The sequence below is a fragment of the Danio aesculapii genome, chromosome 2 (genome assembly GCF_903798145.1).
Source record: "Danio aesculapii chromosome 2, fDanAes4.1, whole genome shotgun sequence".
Lineage (NCBI taxonomy): Eukaryota > Metazoa > Chordata > Actinopteri > Cypriniformes > Danionidae > Danio > Danio aesculapii.
In genome coordinates, this window is record NC_079436.1 from 52,815,384 (window position 1) to 52,837,387 (window position 22,004).

The window sequence follows — 22,004 nt, forward strand, 5'->3', positions numbered from 1 at the left end:
ACTGATAGCTTTCATGTGATTTTACCAACAGGGGAACGCCCCTTGCCAGGCAAACCAATGACATATCCTGCTGCCCACCAAGTCACAAGGTCAGTGATTTCTCTCTCTCTCTCTTTTTTTTTTTTTTCAAAATACTAGATAGTATAGATAGATTGCAACAGGATAGACTAACCAACAGGTAGACATGCATCTACAGAATTCCTTCAGAGAATAAAAAAAAAAATTGTGCATTTGTTTTAAACAGCAGCATTATTGGCCTATTCTAATCTGACGTACCTATACCTAGGGTTGTAGTGAATCTGGAATTAGGTACCAATGAATACTCAAGTTAGCACTGTTGAGCATGTTCTTAAACACCACTGATTTGCCATTGTGTTCACGTGCTCAACAGAAATGTCTGTGACTGGCACAGAAACTTTGCGAAGAGGTTAATTGCAAAAGGCTGCAATGTGAAATATATTTGTATGTAATTTCCCCCACCCAGAGCAAATGCATGACTGCCTGCTGTGTGTAATAGTCTGTGTGTACTAGCCAATTGAGTGAGCACAATTTCGTTCTGGCCAATCAGAATTGCCTAACCAAACTATGCCCACAATTAAAACAAAATAAGAAAACAAACAGGAAAGCTCTGACAAGTGGGATTATGGCATCTGCTGCTTCAGAAGCACTATTAGATAAATTAATATCATAGAAAAACAGCCTTTGTAATATGAAAATATTTTGGTTTCAAAGTCACAGACACTGAACAAAAACAGGTCATTTTTAGAGCTGTTGCAGAATTGTTGCCACGGCTTGCAGATTATTGAGATGAGGCTAGAATGAAGTTAAAATCAGCTTGAAGCTTGAATTAAATCGTAAATTAAACCGCAATTGCAATATCTGTCAAAAAAATTGCAATTAAGATATTTTCCCCAAATTGCACTGCCCTACCGTGATGTTCACCGAACTCACCGCTGTTTACTGAGTGTAGCCACAGACACTGGAGTGTTTCAAAGTCACGTCGATCAGCTGGCTTGTCTATAAGCTGACATACGAGCGATCGAGGCTTTAAAACGCTCCAGTGTCCCTGTATATGTGCTTACACTCAGTAAACAGCGGTGATTTTGGTGACCTGATGACCTTCCTGGCCAATCACAGTCATTTCTGTTGAGCACGTGGACACAATGGCAAATCAGCGCTGTTTAAGAATGCACTCAAATGTCAGTGGGGTATGGACGTTTTTTTATTTTTTTTATTACAGCATCGATTGGTACCGAATTCCTGTATTGTAACAACCCTACCTATTGACCTTATTCTTTAATGCAGAAGTGCGCTCGTTTTTGTGATCGTTTCAGAACGTCCGATTCAGCTGCCCATGGGAGAAATGACTAGGGATAATAAACTGCAGAAAATGGTCAAACTACTTGCTCTACAAACAAGTGTTTGCATGATTATACAAACAAAGCAGAGTCATATAATAAGTAAATGTCAGTCTGCAACATCAGGCAGCATATCAAGCTGTTTTTAATGTCTAAAAATTAATAGAAGTGAATAAGACCGGAAGTCTCGAGCCAAAAAGATTCAAATGGTGGCACCCGCTCACACCCGAAGAATAGGGTGAATACTTGACTAATTTTTTTTTTCTAATTAGCAGTTAAGTGCAATTAAAGTACAAATTGAAGTGCAAAGTGAAAGTATAAAGCACAGAAGTGAATAAATACATTATATCTACCAACAAATAGTATTACAAGTAAAAGAAACAGATACTAAATATAACGACTGAATCGAGGGATTCTCCACAAGATGGCTGTAATCTCCCATGAAGGCTGAAAAAACACAGCAGGGAGCTGTTTATGGATTTCAAGAGCCCAAAATGTACAGTTTGTGTTCATCTCTCTTTTTTGGTACTGTTGACAAGACCAGGTCACGTGACAAAAAAAAAAAGAGACTACAAATTGTATTCGGTGATGCTCTGGAGGTGTTGCACAGAATTATTAGCCCTCCAGAATTATTACGCCCCTGTATATTTTTTTTTCACGATTTCTAAGTGAAGCTTATTTATAAACTAATTACGAGAAGATCACGTGCTTATGATTGCTTGCGGTTGGTCCCACATTATCCAATTTATGATTCACCAATCAGACGATTCCTAAGCCACTATAAATACCCTAAGTTTCATATAACAGCCATCTTCATTTTGAAGAATCCCGCCTTCCACCCCTACTCCTCCTCCTTTCCTAGATGGTTGGCACTGTGGCTTAGTGGTTAGCACTGTTGCCTCACAGCAAGAACGTCACTGGTTCTAGTCCTTACCAAGCCAGCTGACGTTTCTGTGCAGAGTTTACACGTCCTCCCGATGCTCATGTGGGTTTCCCCCGGGTTCCCCGATTTCCTCCCACCGTCCAAAAACATGCAACTTAAGCTAATTGACTAATACAAATCGGCACCATGGACATGCTCCTAGTAAGTAGTTATCTCTTAAGAGCAATCACTATCTGTTCATTAGCTACTAAAGCAGGGGAGTTCTCGAGATCTAAAGTGACATTTAAAGACTAATTAGGCAAGTTATCGTCATTAGGCAAGTCATTGTATAATGATGATTTGTTCTGTAAACAATCGAAAAAAAATGTTGCTTAAAGGGGCTAATAATATTGACCTTAAAAGGGTTTAGAATTAGAAACTGCCTTTATTCTAGCCCAAATAGAACAAAACAAATAAGAATTTCTCCAGAAAAAAATATTATAGGAAATACTGTGAAAAATTCCTTGCTCTGATAAACAGAATTTGGAAATATTTGAAAAAGACCACATGAGGGCTAATCATTTTGACTTCATCTGTATGTGCCTGTGTGACATCACATTCCACTTCATTTCCAAATGAGCAATTCTGTAAGAGCTTAATAAAATAAATGCTTTGCCTATAATGAGGATGTTATGTAAGCTAATAAATTTGCAGTATGCTTTCATGGTACGAAGACCTCTAATATGTCAAAAGTTCAAAAGGAAATTGTACTTTTCATGTCATGACCCCTTTAACACACTTTGAATTGTTTTAAAAGTACCACAGGGGGTGCAATCCCACTGAGATCCATGTTGTAGGGCATTTGTAGTGTCTAACAGCAGCGTTTAGTGGCAGGAGGAGGTTGTCGAGTCAGTTTGAAGGACTCGTGGCTGTCTGCATCCGTGTTCTCCAGCGGAGGGATCTGTCGACCTACAGCACAACACACAGATGGGAGAACATTACAGCTGTGCTTCAAACTATGAGGTAATATGCACAGGGACTTTTTTTATTTTGAGTAAGACAGCTAAGGCGCTTTCGGTGAGCTATCGTGCCATTATAAAAATCACAACTTTTAAGATCTGATCAGCTTAAAACCAATGATCTGTACTGCATGCTTTAGATATGATATATAAAGTGGGTCTCAGAGAGGACAAGAAGTACTGCATTAAATTCCATTCAGTGTTGCCAGATATAGCTGATGTTTTACATTCAAAATGGGTATATTCGTACCATTGGGTGTTTTAAATTCTTTTGAACATAATTAGGTGCTGCTTGTCAATCAGACAACACTGCCATGTTTGTTCTTGCTGTCAATTGCGGAAAAAAATTATCAATAAAAGTGTCATGATAAACCGCTGTGAGTTTAATTGTAGGCGTTGCGTGATGCACGTGCGCGCGAAGGGGAGATTTTGATATAAAATTCCTTCACCTCCTCTTGTGGGTGGGCCCACGTGGTTTGCACTATGCACTGGTCACTACAAACTGAATAGAATAGGAGCACACAGTTGTTTTGGTAAATAAGTTGCATAAAAAAAAAAAAAAAAATTTACAATTCAAAACCGCCCAAATTTAGTCAACCCGTTCATGCCATCTTTTACCCTCACAATCTAATTCAAATCCGCCCAATCTGGCAACACTGATTCCATTGTTCCATGCCATATCTTCAAAATATGGATGTTTTTTTTACCACAGCTTTCTCTTGCTGCTCCTGATGGTGCTTGCGCATTTAAACAGCTCTTTTATGTTATTCTACGAACAAATAAATAAATGCTTCTATTTAACTGATATTTTTTTTAATTAAATTTGAATTCTGAATTTATTAAATGGGATAGCCCCTTAGATGAACCATCTCATTTTTGAGGGGGTCCCTTAAGGCTCATACACACCGGGACTCTTTTCGTTTGCGTTTATCGTCAGCGTTTTTCTAGACGTTTTTCCGGATTCAAACACAAGCGATTTACACTGGCATCGAGCAGAAGAGTATGCAAAATCACTCCTTGACGTTAGATGGCGCTACACAACTCTGAGCTTCTGACACCCGCTTGTAACACAGAAGACGACAAAGTTGACACGCTTGTTGTTATGGATGGTTAAAGCAGCAGCTCCAGCTCTAGCAATGAAGAAATGATTGTTGTTCACCAGAGCAATAAGCAGCTCCACGTTCATATCGCCTCTAGGCATTTTCTTCAACGTACGCTCACATTGACAGTTTTGAGCTGGAGTGCCTGCAAGTGCCGTTTACCGTAACTTCAGCAGCTCTGTGCACGTGAACAAAAGCCAATCTGATTGGTGGAGAAGGTTGATGCGGCGCGTCAAAACAAAAAAACGAGCATGAGGCATTTTTTTAAAAATGACATTTTTACGCCTGCAGTTTTGCGCGTTGGTGTGCATGATCACATTGACGCCTTTATTTACGAGGCGTTAAATGTCGATGGAAAACGCGAGCAAAAAACGTCTGTGTGCACGGGCCTTAAGAAATACGTAAATCAAAACAGAGTACAACACATCAAAACAAACAGACAAACAAACAAGCAGCACACTTGACCCGAACCACCTCCCAGAATCTAAAGCTGAAGCAAACAGAAACATACTCACAAAGTACAAACAATTTGATATACATTCATTCATTTTCCTTCAGCTTAGTCCCTTTATTAATCAGGGATCATCACAGCGGAATGGACTGCCAACTTATCCAGCATGTTTTACACAGCGGATGCCCTTCCAGCTGCAACCCTGTACTGGGAAACATCCATACACACTCATTTCACACAGATGCACTACGGCCAGTATAGTTTATCCAATTCCCCTATAGCGCATGTGTTTAGACTGGGTGGGAAACTGGAGCACCCGGAGCAAACAAGGGGCGAACATACAAACTCCACACAGAAACGCCAACTGACCCAGCTGGGACTCGAACCAGTGACCTTCTTGCTGAGAGGCGACAGTGCTAACTTTTATACACAAATAATGAATAAACATTTAAATTGGAACTAAAATTAATAACATTTACAAGTAGTTTCCAATAAACTAAATAAATTAGTTCTGAAAAGGCTAAATGTCTTAATTGACCTAAAAGAAGGGAGATTATTCCAGCCTAACGGAGCTTTATATTGACCTACAGCCAATTTCTGTAGTAGTCCTTGGAAAAAAATATGTTGCATATGACGAAGAGAATATGAAGAACATGGAACAAAAAACTGCTTTAAATAAGAATGGCAACCAAAATAAACATTTAAAAAGTGTTACGTTACAGAATGTAATAATTATTTGCTCATTTATTTTATAGACAGATATATATATATATATATATATATATATATATATATATATATATAGATAGATAGATAGATAGATAGATAGATAGATAGATAGATAGATAGATAGATAGATAGATAGATAGATAGATAGATAGATAGATAGATAGATAGATAGATAGATAGATAGATAGATAGATAGATAGATAGATAGATAGATAGATAGATAGATAGATAGATAGATAGATAGATAGATAGATAGATAGATAGATAGATAGATAGATAGATAGATAGATAGATAGAGAGATAGATTTGTATTTGTTATGCATCTGGAGCTGATGTTGTGTTGACCGCTGTGGAGCATACGCAGGTCTCTCTCTCTAGAGCTGTGCTTAATTGGGGATAATTGCGCGTGGGGATAAGCAGATGAGAGGAACAAAAGGAGGAATCTTCTGCTCGGTGCAGGTCACAAATCTCTGTTGTCGTTGCTGCCGCCGCCGCCGCCGCTGCTGTTGTTCCGAGCGTCTCCTATCTCCTGCCCCAGATTATTTGTTGTATTACTGTGGTGAATTCTTTATTTCTATTCTAACTGCTCGCCGTATTTAATCTGAGCCTGTGTGCTTTGTTTTCACTTATTAAAAGTATCTATTATTTTTGGATAATTGAAGCTGTAGGTTGGGAATCGCCATTTACTTTAAAAACGTTTTCTCCTGGTTTGTGGCAGCGAGGGAGAAAGGGAAGTTTGTTGTAATTTGATTTCGGGTACTTTATTTTAGCAGTTAAGTTAGGATTATTTCCCCGCAAGTTAGCGGTCTTTTTGTTTGCTATTTTAGCCTGGATTCCCTTCTAAAGAGATGCTTCCGAGATCTTTATTGTTTAAAAAAATAAACCTTGTTATTCCTTAATAATCTGGTTATGATCATTGTGAGTTCGGACAGGAGAAGGGGAAAACCCCAAATTTATTATTTAAAAGTTGAATTTATTAATTTTTTTGTTATTGTTCCCACCAACCCTAGACTGGTCAGGACGTAACAAAAGAAAAAAAAACAATGATATTGCTTATGAAATTTAAGTTGAAGCAAGTCAAGAAATTCATATAATGTGCAATGGTGAGTTCTGTTTGATGAAATTACATTTTCAATGCTGTAAAAGCTACCTTATGAAGTTGAAAATAGTCACAACAAGCTTTCACTGGATGTTTATCGTTGGCAGAAAAACACTTGCTGTTTTTGGCCAGAGAAGTAATGGTTGTGCTCAACTGAGCCTGGTTTCTCTCAAGGTTTTTTTTCCTTCACTTTCGTCAATTGGTGAAGTTTTATTCCTCCCTGTTGTCGCCACTGGCTCGCTTGGTTTTGGACTTGTGGAGCTGCGCATCGATGGATTTGCTCTTCAGTGTTTGGACTAGGGGTGATCGGTTCCGGGTGTTTTAGGAGTCAACTAAGATTCTCGACTCCTAATTTTGGAGTTGGTGGAATCGACTGCATTTACATTCACTTAAAATAGCGCAATAGAATTGAATTGAAAAAAAATAGTGCAAGGATTAAACATGTTGACTTATATCGGGCTTTACACAATGATCCTGCGTCAATTGCAACATTGTGCAGTTCTAAGTAAATCATAAGTAAATCATCTGCAGTCAAAAAAAAAAAATATATATATAAATAAATTTAAAAAAAAAAGTCATCAACCTACACGTTTTTACAGCATATTTTAATTGTCTAGTTTAGATAACTAGGAGAGTTTATTATAGAACACATCAAAAACATCTTCTGCTCAGTGCAGGTCACAAATCTCTGTCGTTGTTGCCGCCGCTGCTGCTGTTGTTCCGAGCGTCTCCTATCTCCTGCCCCAGATTATTTGTTGTATTAGTGTGGTGAATTCTTTATTTCTATTCTAACTGCTCGCCGTATTTAATCTGAGCCTGTGTGCTTTGTTTTCACTTATTAAAAGTATCTATTATTTTTGGATAATTGAAGCTGTAGGTTGGGAATCGCCATTTACTTCTAAAACGTTTTCTTTGTTGAAAAAACAGACTTGACTCTGGGAGTCGATTACTGTCCTGGAGTCGACTCCGGTACTTGGTCCACTGAAAGTCGAGGAATCGACTCTTTTGGAGTCGACTCCTCATCCCTAGTTTGGACTTTCAGCAGTGAAAATTAAACCACACTGAACTGAACTAAAATGAAATTCAACTCTAAAAACTGGACTGACAGTTTCAATTTACTAGAACTTTTAGGTTAATCTGCTTTGACACAATCTACATGGTAAAAGAGCTAGAAATAAACATGAATTGAACTGAAATGCTGTGCATATAGCCCATTGTCATTGTCGCACACTTTGTGTGTGTGTGTTGATTAATGAAACTCAGTCGTTCACAACAAACTGATGTCAAATGTGACACAGAGGTGATGGTTATGACTAATAAAATGCAAGTTATAGTCGCTGCATCATCACTGACTACTAGACAAATGAGTCTTTTATAAATGCGTAATGCATTTATGTGTAAACCCTAAAAAACAAGAACACTATAAACACTTACTAACACTTACTGATTTTTTGGAACAGCTCCTCTATGTTTACAGCATTTCTGGCACTGGTCTCCATAAATATGGCTGCAATTGACTCTGCAAACTCTTTCGCCTCCTTAGTTGGAACTTCCCTAAAAAAAACAACAAAAAAAAATTGCAAATGAGTAAAAAAAATCAGCTCATTCATTTCTTTTTCTTCACTGAAATAACCATCAAAGGGTTTTCTTATAATATACACTGTACTACCTGCAAAGCTCAAGTAATTATACTGACGCAAAGACTGGAAAATTATAAAAGCAAAGTGATTAAGCATGATTAAAAATGTCCAACAGAAAATTGCTTAATTAACAATTTCAGTCTCAGCAAAACTATAATTGAAGGTGCTGAAATACTCAGAAACAGGGCTGCCAGGTTTCCACAACAAAACTAGCACAATGGCCAATAAAAATGAGTCTTATTGTGCCCAGATGTTTAATTAGGGTTGGAGCTTAACTCTTCAGGACACCGGCCCTCCAGGAACAAGTTTGGTGACCCCTGCTTTATGCAATATACATGTTTTTTGTAGAAAAGCATTATAGTAAGATATTTCGACAACCATTCATTCATTCTTTTAGCTTAGTCCCTTTATTTATTAGGGGTCACCACAGTGGTATGAACCGCCAACTTATCCAGCATATGTTTTACACAGCGGAGGCCCTTCCAGCCCCAACTCAGTAATTGGAAACACCCATACACTCAAATTCTCTCTTGCTCACACACACACACACACACACACACGGACGCACGCACGCACGCACGCACGCAGACACACACAGACGTACGCACACGTGCGCAATGGCCAATTTAGTTTATTCTATTCACCTATAGTGCCTATAGAAACCTATAGAAATCCACATCAACACGGACCCAGCCGTGACTCGAACCAGTGATCTTCTTGCTATGAGGCGACAGTGCTGAGCCATCACACCACCATTTCAACAACCATGTAAATATAATTTATATGTTATGTTAAACAGCAGAAATATAAATATCCATGGTAAATGGTTTAAAGAAGCCCAATTTTGCAATTAGGAAATATATTTGTGGAATAACAAGCTTAAATGAAGAGGATGAAACATACACAAATGCTGTGTCAGAAATCGCCTACTACTCCAGTATGTACTACGTTCTACTATAAAAAGTACGTTCTATATAGTATGAACGCGAGTAGTATGAATAGAATTGGGAAGTACTACAGCTGCCAATTGTTATTATCATGTGACCTATCTGTGTCAGTTCTGTTGCTTCACTCCCATTCTCTCATGTTGCATGATGGGATAGCATAGCATTAATTAGATGCGCACTTCAGAATCTTTCTGGAAGTAGTAGGACATCTGGGTACTCCTCGCATACAGTTTTTTAAAATTCTATGAATTTGGACATAGTACCAAGGTCCATTTAAAGCGAGTCAATTCACACGTGGCCATCTTTGAAGCGCCTCTTGGGCAGTATGTTTAGGCTTTCTGTCTGAATGAGGAAACCTCAAATTCTCCAAAACTGTTATCCAAGCTTACGATTACATTACATATTTGGAATCACCAATAAAATTAAGCAACAGCTGTCTCTCATAAGTTTCGTTTCTGAACGTTCGAATCAAACAAAATCGGCATTTTTTGAGGTTGCCTGAGCTAATTGAAAGAAACAAGATCACGTTTCTTAATTTTTGGCCGTTCTACACATTATCATCCTCTGAATATTTTTTGCTCTTTTGAAGTAATCCACAACTCAGTCTTGATGGCAAACCTCCTCCAGAAATAAAAGTGACTCTTTGTTTACAAGTTTGGAGTAGTTGCTGTCATGTGATGTGTGTTTGACAGGATGGACTGTACCTCCCGTAAGCTTTATGTGGATCTATTTCTTATGTCTGTGAAGCAAGTTTTTGTTGAGATTCCAGTGTGTTTGTTGACCACAAAAACTGTCGTAAAAGCACACGTCTGGTCCGAGTTCTCCCCCGGAGAAACGTCATTCTATAGCAATCAATGATTGGTCTCTGTACTAGTAGGTGGGGCTTCATTCACTATATTGACCGTTAAGGCTGATTTATACTTCTAAGTCAAGCGCACGCGCATGCTACGGCACAGCCTACGTGTGGACGCATAGCCCCTCGCCGTCGCTGATGCGCATCTCTCAAAAAATGTAACGCGTATGCGTAGCTCAAGCTCTGTGATTGGTCGGCTTGGTATCGCTGACGAGTGTGGGCGGAGGTGAGAGCCGCGCGAGCGTGCACGTCCGCCGGTTCCCGCCTCAAAATGAGTGAATTTGAGCCACTTGTACATTAAGGAAGCGTTCAGACAAAACAAAACACCAGCGAAGGAACTCGACACAGAGAAACATGGACACCTACTGCCAGCTAGCGTTTCAGTAGTGTATTGCAGAGCAACAGAAACAGCGCCCAGAAGTATAAATAAACGGCTATGCGCAAGGCTTGCACTGTAGGTCACGCCGATCACTTGACGCAGAATTATAAACCAGGCTTTACACTTTTCCCCATTCAAAACTAATACGAGTGACATGACTTGTGTATAGTCTTTAACTGCTTTTCCACTATCGTGCTGAACCGTTCTTTATGCTGAACCGTTCCATTCCATGCCAGACAGCATGGACACGGTTTCATTTTCCACTGTCGTGCTGCAACAAAGCTCTTTGAATCATTACACAAATCGCATCAGTAGTTGCCTTGGTAACGCAATGTAAACAGCTCCCTATGTTCATTCAAATTTAAATGATATACGAAACTAGTTTTATAATGTTTATGTGTAAAAGCGAAAGCAACTCTCATATAGGTGTGCTAAATATGGATACGTCACAGCACCCGTATTTATTTAGAAGGTCATATGTTGCGCGGGTCTGGACAAATTTTATTTGGAGGAAAAATTACCACAATGTAACATGATGATTGAAAATGATTGGAGGGGAAATAAATAATATATTTCAAATCTCCGCACATAGCAGAAAAATAAACAATGATAATGCAACAATAATAGTGCATTTGTATTAGTGGCAGAAGTATATTTTTGGACAGGCCTTGTCAAAAGTCAGTGGGCACTTTCACTAATAATAAATATAGCACTTAAATTATTTCATTTTTAACAATCAATTAAATTACACAGCGGCTTTAGATCAAAAGTTGATAGTTATAAAATATACTACATTTTGATGGTAAAATATTACCTTTTATGCGATGGCTGTTATTTGTTTCAGTATTCAAACATTAAATAACGAATGCATTAAGTTAAAAAGAACGAATATGAAACAACACATCAGGATATAAAGCATATAAAGGACTATTATATTTAGCAAAATGCTGCTCTTTTATCTTTGTATTTTTATCATTTTATTTCTACTATTTTAATAATTTTTTCTCTTCATAATTAAGTAACGAGCTATAGACAAATTACTACTTGACGTTTTAGAAAATATTTTGCGCCGCTACCCAGTATATATTAAAGATCACTGAGAACAAAAACAACAAATACCCAGAAACATGTTACATGGCCCCATAAATGTCCAACTTTTATTTAACTGAATCGTATAACGGCCTATAGCTAAAATGTTGAAAATTGCTCATTTTATTTTTATAAAACATTTGTCAAAACGTATTGATATTTTTGAGTAAAATCAATACCGACATTTAAGAATCCATATTTATTTTGTTTATTCATTCATTTGACTTGTTTATTGGTGCATATATAGGCTTTAAATTAAATATTACAACAGTACCTTGGACAGCTACAGTACCACTCAGTAAAGCTTTCAAGCAAAGTCCAAAAAATTGAAAAAAAGATTTTCTTCGGTGACGGCCGACATCACAACACGCCGTAACTGTTCTTCAAGTGGTATAGCTGTCATTAAATAAAAAAACAAGCCGCCTAGGCTTTGAATTAAAAAGTGCGATTATTTTCTCTTGTTCAAAAAGTCTGAAAGTTCGTGTTTCATGGATATAAGCCAGCAATGTTGTTGTGGATTGTAGACATCGATGATCTTAAACGCGCCTTTATTCGATGCGCAGCAGAAAAAAAAAAGTCTTTCAGCAGTGCATGCAGTCATTGGTAAAGTTATCACCCGGATCAGAGCGAGTTTTGTGCTACCAAATACAGCACTGCATGCAATAAACTCATGCTCAGTCAGGTGAAATAAAGGTCTCGTAGGATGTCAGTCAAATTAATCAAGCTCTTGCCACGAATAAAACAATAGGCTATTAGCCTATATTATTTGATGATTTTAGATGACGGGTTAATTATACCATACACGGTTAACTATATTCAAGTCAATGAAATAATAACTTACAATACAATATGTTTGTAAGAATGTGGTGGGCCAGTGATTCCCTTCTCTGCCAGAGACTGCTCTATGGTTTTAAAACACTTTTCAAACTGTATCGTTTAGACCTGTATCATTTTTTATATTAAATGTAGTGTAGTTTACTATTGGATGTCTGACTAGCGTGCTTCTGCTGAGCCAGCTGTGGTAACTCGGTAACAGAGCCACAACGTCAACACACAGAATCTTGCCGCGCCTTTCCAGGCTCAGTGGGGAAACAACCGGAACCGTACCGAAGTGTTCTTAGAACGGTTTGGCACAATAGTGAAAAAGCGGCTTTTGATATTACTTTCGCATACTGTTTTTAGCGTACTATTTAGTATGGAAGAATGTAATTTTGGTGGCAGCCAATAGCAAATATAGTACCACACTAACCAGACACATACTAGGTAAACGTATTCAACTGATCCTTAGCACAAACATTAATCAGCATGTTGATTTGCATCACCGATGTACAGCAGAAACATCCATGTGATATTGTCATGTCACATTGGAAACTCAGCAAGAGCTGCTGGAGTTTTGGAAAGAAACTTCAGGGAATCTAATAATTTTTGAGTGAGAAAGAAAGCTTTATGAACCTGATGTCACCCAGATCGTTCTTATTTCCAGCGATGGCCACAACTATATCCTCCGGCCCATGTTCCTTCAGCTCTTTCACCCACTTCTTTAACGTCTGGAATGAGTCCTGCAGAAAGCAAACCCTCTTTAACACTACCATAGATGTATACACTAGATATCATCATATGGACTCTGAGCATGCATCAATATCGCCGCCATATTTGTACAGTGCTCCCAGGACAAATGTCATTCATCCGCACTAGTCAAGACCAAAGCCAATCTGAAGATGCTGGACTTTAGCGCTGTGTACGGGTGTAATAACAAGCAAACAAAGAAAACAAAGCATTAAGGCAGAACCTTTCATATGTAAGATTTAGTTTTTTACGATTTTGTATGTTACAAACTTTTGTGCTCAACAATTAACGTTATTGATGATAATACAGTCACTTACTGCACTGACCATAAGGTTAAGGAGAACCAACTTGCACTAAATTCTCAGAGTATGCTAGTTTTATTGAATAAAATCAGCAAACAATGTAAATTAAATATGAAAAGACGCTGTGGTGCCAGAAACGTGTATTATTGTTGGCTAAGTGAAGTAACGGCTAGTTTTTTGAAGTAACTTATGGTGGTTAAGAGTGTCTGATAACATAACAGTTCAATGTGCTCAATGTGCATTCTGTCTACTCTAAATTATTGAATGTTTCAAATGTTATACAACATTTAGATCAAAAAGGTGGATGTGCACATTGAGAGAGATTCAGAACAGAGATTCATTGACAAACGAATCGTGCCCTCTGTTAGAATGAGATGCGAAAGCAGGAGGGGTGTGTTTCTTTACATGGATTAGATCAAATTTAACATAGAGGGAGGATAGGACTTTCCATGCACACAAACACACGTTCTTTACCGACAATACCCATGCGGTCACTTAACCATCGATGTAAAAAAGTGATGTAAAATTATAATTTTCATGATTAAAAAAAACAGATCATAGACGTACATTTGTGTATATATATCTCTGGCTCCCGATGGCCAGTCCTCCACTGCACCTTGGTCCTGCATTCATTTGAAAAGAGCGCTACCCTGTACTAAAATGGTGGCTCTATTGATGCATTCCTTCCATAGACAACAATAGCATAGGCGACATCTAATGTAAATATCTATGGTCATCTACTAAGAGTTGAGAGCAATAACATTTAAGATTGCAACACAGATCATTTGATCTTGGAGAAATATGAAGAGAAATTTCAATATTAAGATCTTTAATATTAAAATCTCCAAAGAAGAGATGTTTTGTTTCAGAAAAGCTGAGCACAATTTGAGACATTCTTGAGATTGTTGCAAAAATTACTGAGAAAAAAAAAAAGTCAATGTAGTGTTACTCTTTAGGAAACGCATCAGAGATATAAACAAGATCACATTTGTGATTTTCTGCCTTATATATCATGCACTGAACACAGATAACAAGCAACATTCAAAGATAGAGAATGCATCTCTGGAAATCAAATACTAAAAAAAGAAAGAAAGAAAGAAAAAAAAGCTCTATGGTTTTTAAAAGTTGCTTAGCATATATAAGTACACCCCTAATAAATCACTCTTTTATATTCATATTTTTAATAGGAAGCTATACAATATCATATTTGTACATATACATTAGATTAGTCAGTACTGGAGCCAAATCTGGAGCTTATCTAACAAAATAACTTACGTTAACAGTCCAAAAACTAGTACACCTAAATTAATATTTTATAAAAAAAAATTTATACAAATTTTTTTTAAAAGAGAGAGAAAAAAAAAAGTTTGAGAAAATTTTGTTTTAGTTTTCTGCAATATTTAGCTTGAATTTAATTGTATTCTTTCAATTTCTAAATATGTTTGGTGACTAAAATATTATTTCAATAAATATATCTGCTTAATAAATCGGTTTTGTTTAAATACACCAAAATACATTGCCTATATTCACTGAGAAATGAATCAAAATATTCATTTTTAAAATGAGGTGTACTCAATTATGCTGAGCGCTGTATATACAAAAACTACCAAAAGTTTTTAAACATTGAAGAGTGCCATGATCATCATAAATCCTTTCAGTAAAGAACAGTAAAACATGCTTTTAAAACGGAAAGATCTTGAAAATAAATTGCACAAATACACGATACTACAACTTACAAGTTTTGTGATGTCATAAACAATGACAGCTGCCGCCGAGCCTCTGTAATACATGGGAGCCAGCGAATGAAACTGCAGTGGATGGAAAAAAAGATGAACTTTGTCAATGCAAAAAGCTTTTAAAGATTGTATAATCGATGACTAATTTTAATTCAAAGGTTAGTTTACTCAAAACTGAACATTGCTATCATTTACTCTCCCTTATCTGGTTCCAAACCTGTATGAGTTTCTTTCTTTTGCCAAACACAAAAGATATTAGCTGAAAACCTGCAACCATTGGCTTTAATATTATTTGTTTTTCCTGCTATGGAAGTTAATGGTTACAGGTTTCTTCAAAATAGCTTCTTTAGAGGTCAACAGAAGAAAGAATCATTGTAACACTTTAGTTTAGGTCACAATTCACAGTATTAACAAATCTTTAACTAACACTACTAGCTTAATAAACTACTAATTAGCTTTTGATTAATAGTTAGTAAGGTAGAAGTTGGGCTTAGGTTTTGAGTAGGATTAGGGATGCAAAATAAGGGTTAGATAGGGTAATAATGCTTTAATCATGCTTTATAACTACTTATGAACAGTTCATATTTTAATAATAGACGAATTGCCGGTTTGTAAACATTCAGGATGCATGCGGTTGCAGAAAAATTAAAATAAAATAATAATAATAATTCAGGAGCGCAAGCATTAACAGCAAGCGAATGACATCCGATGCGGTACAGAGTTTGTTGTTGTATTAGAGATAAGTTATATTGATTATATATTATTTACTATATAATGCTTTCAGCGTATTATAACAGCTTGTCACCCAGTGATAAGCACAGTTATTCAGCAAAATTAAGTCAATTAAAGTGAGTGGCGTTCATCTGACAGGTCTATTTGCGATAGCAACCTCCCAATGGATATTGGATAAGATGAAATGGCCAAGCATACAGCCCGAAATATACAACTATCTCATTTGAAACTCAAAGTGATTTTACAAGAGAGAAGTTAAAAGCAAGTCTTTGATGGCTACAATTTTGTTCTGTGTGGTCGTGTGCAAGAAATAATGCTCCATGATTACCAGATTTAACACTATGTAGTGCTAAAAACCGAGGTTTTGTCTACCCAAAGACAAGGAAAGAAGACGGAACTGTACAAGGCCTGGGTAATCATCAACAAGCAAAACAACTGCATTCTGACAGCGAACTGCACCTGTACGGCAGGGTATGTGAACTTACATTTTAACATTACACTTTAATTCACCATATTTAACTGTTTTTGCTGAAATCATTGCTGCAATCAAAAACAAGTAATGTGTATGATTCAGCATAGCATGAACTTACCTGATGTAAAATGAGAACTGCAGAGTCGAGCATTTTTAATTAGGTCCTCACTCCATTCAGCTCTTATGATGACTGTTAGCCAAAGACGTCTGCGGTTTGGCATTTAAAGCAGTGTGAGGTACGGTAAAATATACCGATATACTCGATTTTGGCATCCAACTGCACAACATGACTTGTTTGCTATTGCAACCAGTCTTTTTTTGCAACCAGTATGCGAGGTTGAACCCGTGTGACGTCATGTGTGACATAGGTTGGTAATCCCCCTATACGTAGGTAATAAGCCTGTGGTAAACAGCATAAATTGTAAGCTAAACTAAAGTATTACCAGAATCTCAAACAGGTTCGAAGGCAGAGTAAATGATGAAAGAATTGTCATTTTTGGGTGAACCATCTCTTTAAAAATAGAAAACATTCGGTTAATTAAAATCATGCAGTATTAATGATATAATAAAGCACATTGGGATGACTGAGGTGGATTCAGTGCAGAGATTTGCTGTAAAGAAGTAAATGTCAGTGATGTCAGAGCGAGTTCAGAGGAGACGCATATTTTCCGAGTGATCTGAACAGACACACATGCTGACAGTGAACATACAGACGTGAACACCAAGTGACGCCAGCACTTCCCAAACACACACACACACACACTTCCACCACACCCAATGACTCACTCAAACTGTGAACTCTGAACTGGACTGAAAATTAAATGAGATTTCTTTAATTACAAAATGATGTCAAGTGTCACACGGGGGTCTAACTTGCAGTAAATCTGTCCCAAGTTAATAGTTCATCTAAAAATAAAATGACTCACAAGATGCTCCAATCATAAATGATGGAATTTAGATTGTTTTAAAGTGAACGCTAATGAAATCTGTATAAATCACTGTATAAACCAAGGTTATAATAGTTATAGATTTTTCACTAGCTTTAGTTTTTAATTGGTTTGACTTTGTTTTCAAACTCAAATTCAAATTTCATAAAGAAACACAAGTTTCTATATTTTGAATTGCTTAGTTTTAGTTTAGTTTTTATTAGTGTTAGTATTAGTTATAGTTTTTTTTGTAAATAAGGATATTTGTTAGGTGCAAGATTAAAAATCATCAGAATAAATAAAGTATAATAAAAACTCAACCAAAGATAGGCTACATTTTATGACACAAGAACACTCTACCAATACAATCTACCCGTCTTCAACTTCAAATACAACAGCCCACAAGGCACCTGCCTTAAGTAAAATATGTGTGCAAGGCTGCTTCTGAGGTTAAACACACACAGTTATGATGGAAAGTTTGGATCCTTAACGTGAACCAGACCTTTTGGTGTAAATCTTTCCAAGTTAGGATTCAACATGCCAAAAATATGTGGTCAGCAATTATAATTTCAGTCAGTTTAAACGTCACCATGATCTGAAAAAGTTTCTTTCAATTAAGTTTTGCAACCCAACTGAAGCATGATTCACTCATTTAAATTCCATTATGATTTTTTGTTATGAAACAAGCTTGCGTTTCATCAGATCCTCTCATTTAAGCCCTAGTTTTACCCACGTTGCAGTTGTTCAAGTTTAGTTCAATCACAGCAGGCTGCCATGTACTGTACTGTTTGTGTTCAATTCACTGAATCACGCATGCACAGTATTACTGGTTCACCGCTTCTCAAATCTTATCTCAGTGTACTGTTATAATAACTGAATAACTCTATATTGGTTTATTGGTATATATTGGTTTATTTCGAGTTAGAGGGGGTATCAGGCAACTTGATAAGTAGGCAGTTTTCGGATAAGTGCTTGACGTTACTGGAGACGCCAATCATTTCAAATGATTCAGTTCAATTTGGTGAATTAGTTCAATTGGTTCACTTAGAAGATCCTGTTAAAAAGAACAATTCATTACAAATGTGTAAAAAAAAGGAGGACCGGCTTGATCTGGCCAATGGCATCAGCAGGATTACAGACTCTGAGGCCCCGTTTACACTAGTACGTTTTAGTTTTAAAACGGCGTTTTAGAATGAAAACGATCAGCGTCCACACTAGCGTTTCACCCAGCGTTTCTGAACAACTATCCGTCTACACCAAACTACTTAAAACGCACATCACCTGACCACACACACACACATGCGCTGCAGCATATCTAGCCAGATGAGAGCTGTGCTCGTTGGACTGTTCATCAAGGATCTACCGCTGGATCTAATCTCACTATATTTGTTAAACGTGATATTTAATTAATCTTGTTGTCTATATTTAACGACATATTCCCCGACTTTGGTATTTTAAATCTATTACTTGTTCTCAAGTGACGTGTTTTGGATGGGCGCAAAGTTAAGTTAATAATTAATGTAACCACGAACACTCTGTATATTGACTGATTGCTTGCCTTTATTTCCTATAATGTATAAACTTATTGTGCGTTATACTTTTACAATGGCCATTATTGATTATTAAAACTAATATTCAGCAAAAGAGAGAGGGTATGTTTCTTATTTTCAATGAAAATGAAGGGAGGCAGTCATGTTAAAGGCTCCGTTTTGTTATAAATATGTATACAGTGAAAATGACGCTCATATATGCAGCACGACGCCTCAACATTTCTGCTGTCTGTTAATTTATTAATATCAAAATGAAAATAGCAGTTCCTTATATCATGTTTTTATTTTATTGTTAAGAAAGTGAAACAACGTAAAGATATAAAGTACAGTGTTCCCTTTGAAGATGTACTCCAGCGTTTCCAAAACGCTCCGTTTTCGGCACTCGAAAACTCAGGCGAAGCGTGGACGGATGGTGTAACCGTAGCAAAACTTTAAAACGAAAACGCATTAGTGTAAACGAGGCCTGAGATGTCATACGGGTCAAAGAAAGAGCAGGGCGAAGTAAATAGATTTACTTCTAAAAGATATATAGTCTGTTTTAATACATTAACAAAGACGAAAACGAAAAAAGTTTTTGCTATAATTTTAGTTCGTTTCAGTTAGTTTTGCATGTACACAATACAGTTTCAGTTAGTTCTTGTTAGTACACTTGTTTATATTTTTATTGCAGTTAACAAAAATGTTTTTTCAATTCTAGTTTTCGTTTTTCGTTCGTTTTTATTAACTATAGTAAGCTTGGTATAAACACATCTGAGCCAACCAAAATGCTTTACAAAACCAGATTTATTGTCTATTTCGTCAAATCTAAAAGAGTAAACTTTAAAGAAACCACAACATAAAACAATTCTCAAGTCCATCACAGTCAAAATGTTTGTTTGACTGTCTTCTGCCCCCAGGTAATGGCTTAGAGAGCATAAATACAGTATAAAAAAATGGTTCATGCGCAACATAACGCACGTTTTAAGAATTAAAGTTAAAATTTGATATGAACCTCAAATATCTATAACTATTTTTAATGCCATTGAGAGTAGGTGAGTTTTTAGCTTGGATCTAAAAACAGTCGCTTCCCTCCTAATAGCAAGTGGAAACTTTCCATAGCATTTTTGGGTCAATCACTAAAAAGATCACCATTGAGCTTGGATCTAGTTCTGGTCTCTTTTAAGTATCAGTAATTATCACAAATTCTCATGGCTAATAAGAAAATCTGCAAGATACGACTTTAAGACGTTGGTATACTTCAAACTAAATTATATTTTTACTCTTCGTTCGAGGGCAAAAATTATTTTGAAAAGGCTAAGGGATGGTGTACTATTTTTGAACACTCCTACACCCCCACGATGCAGTGGGCTGGGTAGTAAATATGTTGTGCTGCTTGAGTGTACTGCTAAACAACAATAATGGCGGCAGAACAATTTCATAAATATTTAACAAACACCCTTCTCTGTAAGAAACGGCACATTGCTTTATATTAGACAGGGAACGGAACAATGTTTAGAACTTTATCAGATGTTGTGTGATGCGGTTGTTCTTTTCAACTGGTTTGTGAACTCGTCTGCGAGCAACAGGTGCGGATACATCTGTACAGCTCTGCTACTCAACCTTCCAGTGTATTCAGGTTGCTAACTTAGTGTTGTTGTGCTGCGTATTTTTCTCCTGTCTGATTCTGAACTTCATGAATACAAAGCATGGAGTTCCAAATCACACCCACCGATTTTATAGTCATCATGGACAAATGGCAGCTCAAAGGCGTTTTGGACTAAAACATACTTCCTCAAAAAGTTAGCTTTGAACTAATGAAACAAACTCCAAAAAACTTTGTGTTGGCCAGATTTTGTCCTAAATTATGTCCTTTTAGTTCTTTTCTTTTATTTCATTTGGAAGTATACTCGGACCTTTAATGCTTTTCACAAAAGTGTTCTTTAAAGCTTCATGTGATTACAGTTAATCCAATGACGTCACATGGAATGTTTTGACAATATTCAATCATCTCTGGACGCTTGCTGTCTATGGAGAATGAGAGAGCTCCAGGATTTCATCTAAAATATCATAATGCGTGTTCGGAATATGAATAAAGGTCTCAGGAGAATGGAATGTCATGAGGGTGAGTAATTAGTAACAGAATATTCATAATTGTTAATAACCACGCACCTAAATTCCAATTTCTTATAAAACAGTTTACAAAACAGACATGCTCACCCGCTCTTGTCCTGCAGTGTCCCAGATCAGAAATTTGTGAAGTTCGTTTCCACAGGGGACGGTCTTAGTTAAAAACGATGCACTAAAAAACAAAATACAAATAATAAATCATATATTATGAATAATAGTTAAAAAAATAAAACATGTATTACTGCATTTACACATAGTAAATAAAAATAATCATAATTATTTATTTCGAAATTGTAACCGTTTTGGTCGCATATGCGCCTGAAATTTTATCTATGCGACCTCAAAATATATTTGGGAGCATTTGTGCGAGTGCATTAAATTGTTTCGTGTGACCGGTTTTCACAGCAAAATGCTCACTGCATACACGGATTTTGGAGACATTCACACATTTTTCATATTTGCGCATAAAAACACACACACATATATATATATATATATATATATATATATATATATATATATATATATATATATAGATATATATATCTATATCTATATATCTATATATCTATATATCTATATATAGATATATATATCTATATATCTATATATATATATATAGATATAGATATATATATCTATATATATATATATATCTATATATCTATATATATATCTATATATATATCTATATATATATATATATATATATATCTATATATATATCTATATATATATATATATATATATATATATATATATATATCTATATATATATATATATATATATATATATCTATATATATATATATATCTATATATATATCTATATATATATATATATATATATATATATCTATATATATATATATATATATATATATATATCTATATATATATATATCTATATATATATATATATATATATATATATATATATATATATATATATATATATATATATATATATATATATATATATATATATATATATATATATCTATCTATCTATCTATCTATCTATCTATCTATCTATCTATCTATCTATCTATCTATCTATCTATCTATCTATCTATCTATCTATCTAT

General features: G+C 35.9%; 1 protein-coding gene across 1 annotated transcript in view; it reads right to left on the reverse strand.

Annotated features, from left to right (window-relative positions):
• Window positions 1–223: 223 nt before the first annotated feature.
• rab31 (RAB31, member RAS oncogene family) overlaps window positions 224–22,004 on the reverse strand; it is a 28,583-nt gene continuing 6,802 nt past the window's right edge. The window contains exons 3-7 of the mRNA XM_056445670.1: window positions 21,007–21,088; window positions 15,131–15,202; window positions 12,979–13,085; window positions 8,063–8,172; window positions 224–3,189 (exon numbers count right to left, since the gene is read on the reverse strand). Of these exons, the coding sequence (XP_056301645.1) occupies window positions 3,092–3,189; window positions 8,063–8,172; window positions 12,979–13,085; window positions 15,131–15,202; window positions 21,007–21,088 (469 nt within the window). The 3' untranslated portion in view covers window positions 224–3,091. The remainder of the gene's footprint in view (window positions 3,190–8,062; window positions 8,173–12,978; window positions 13,086–15,130; window positions 15,203–21,006; window positions 21,089–22,004) is intronic.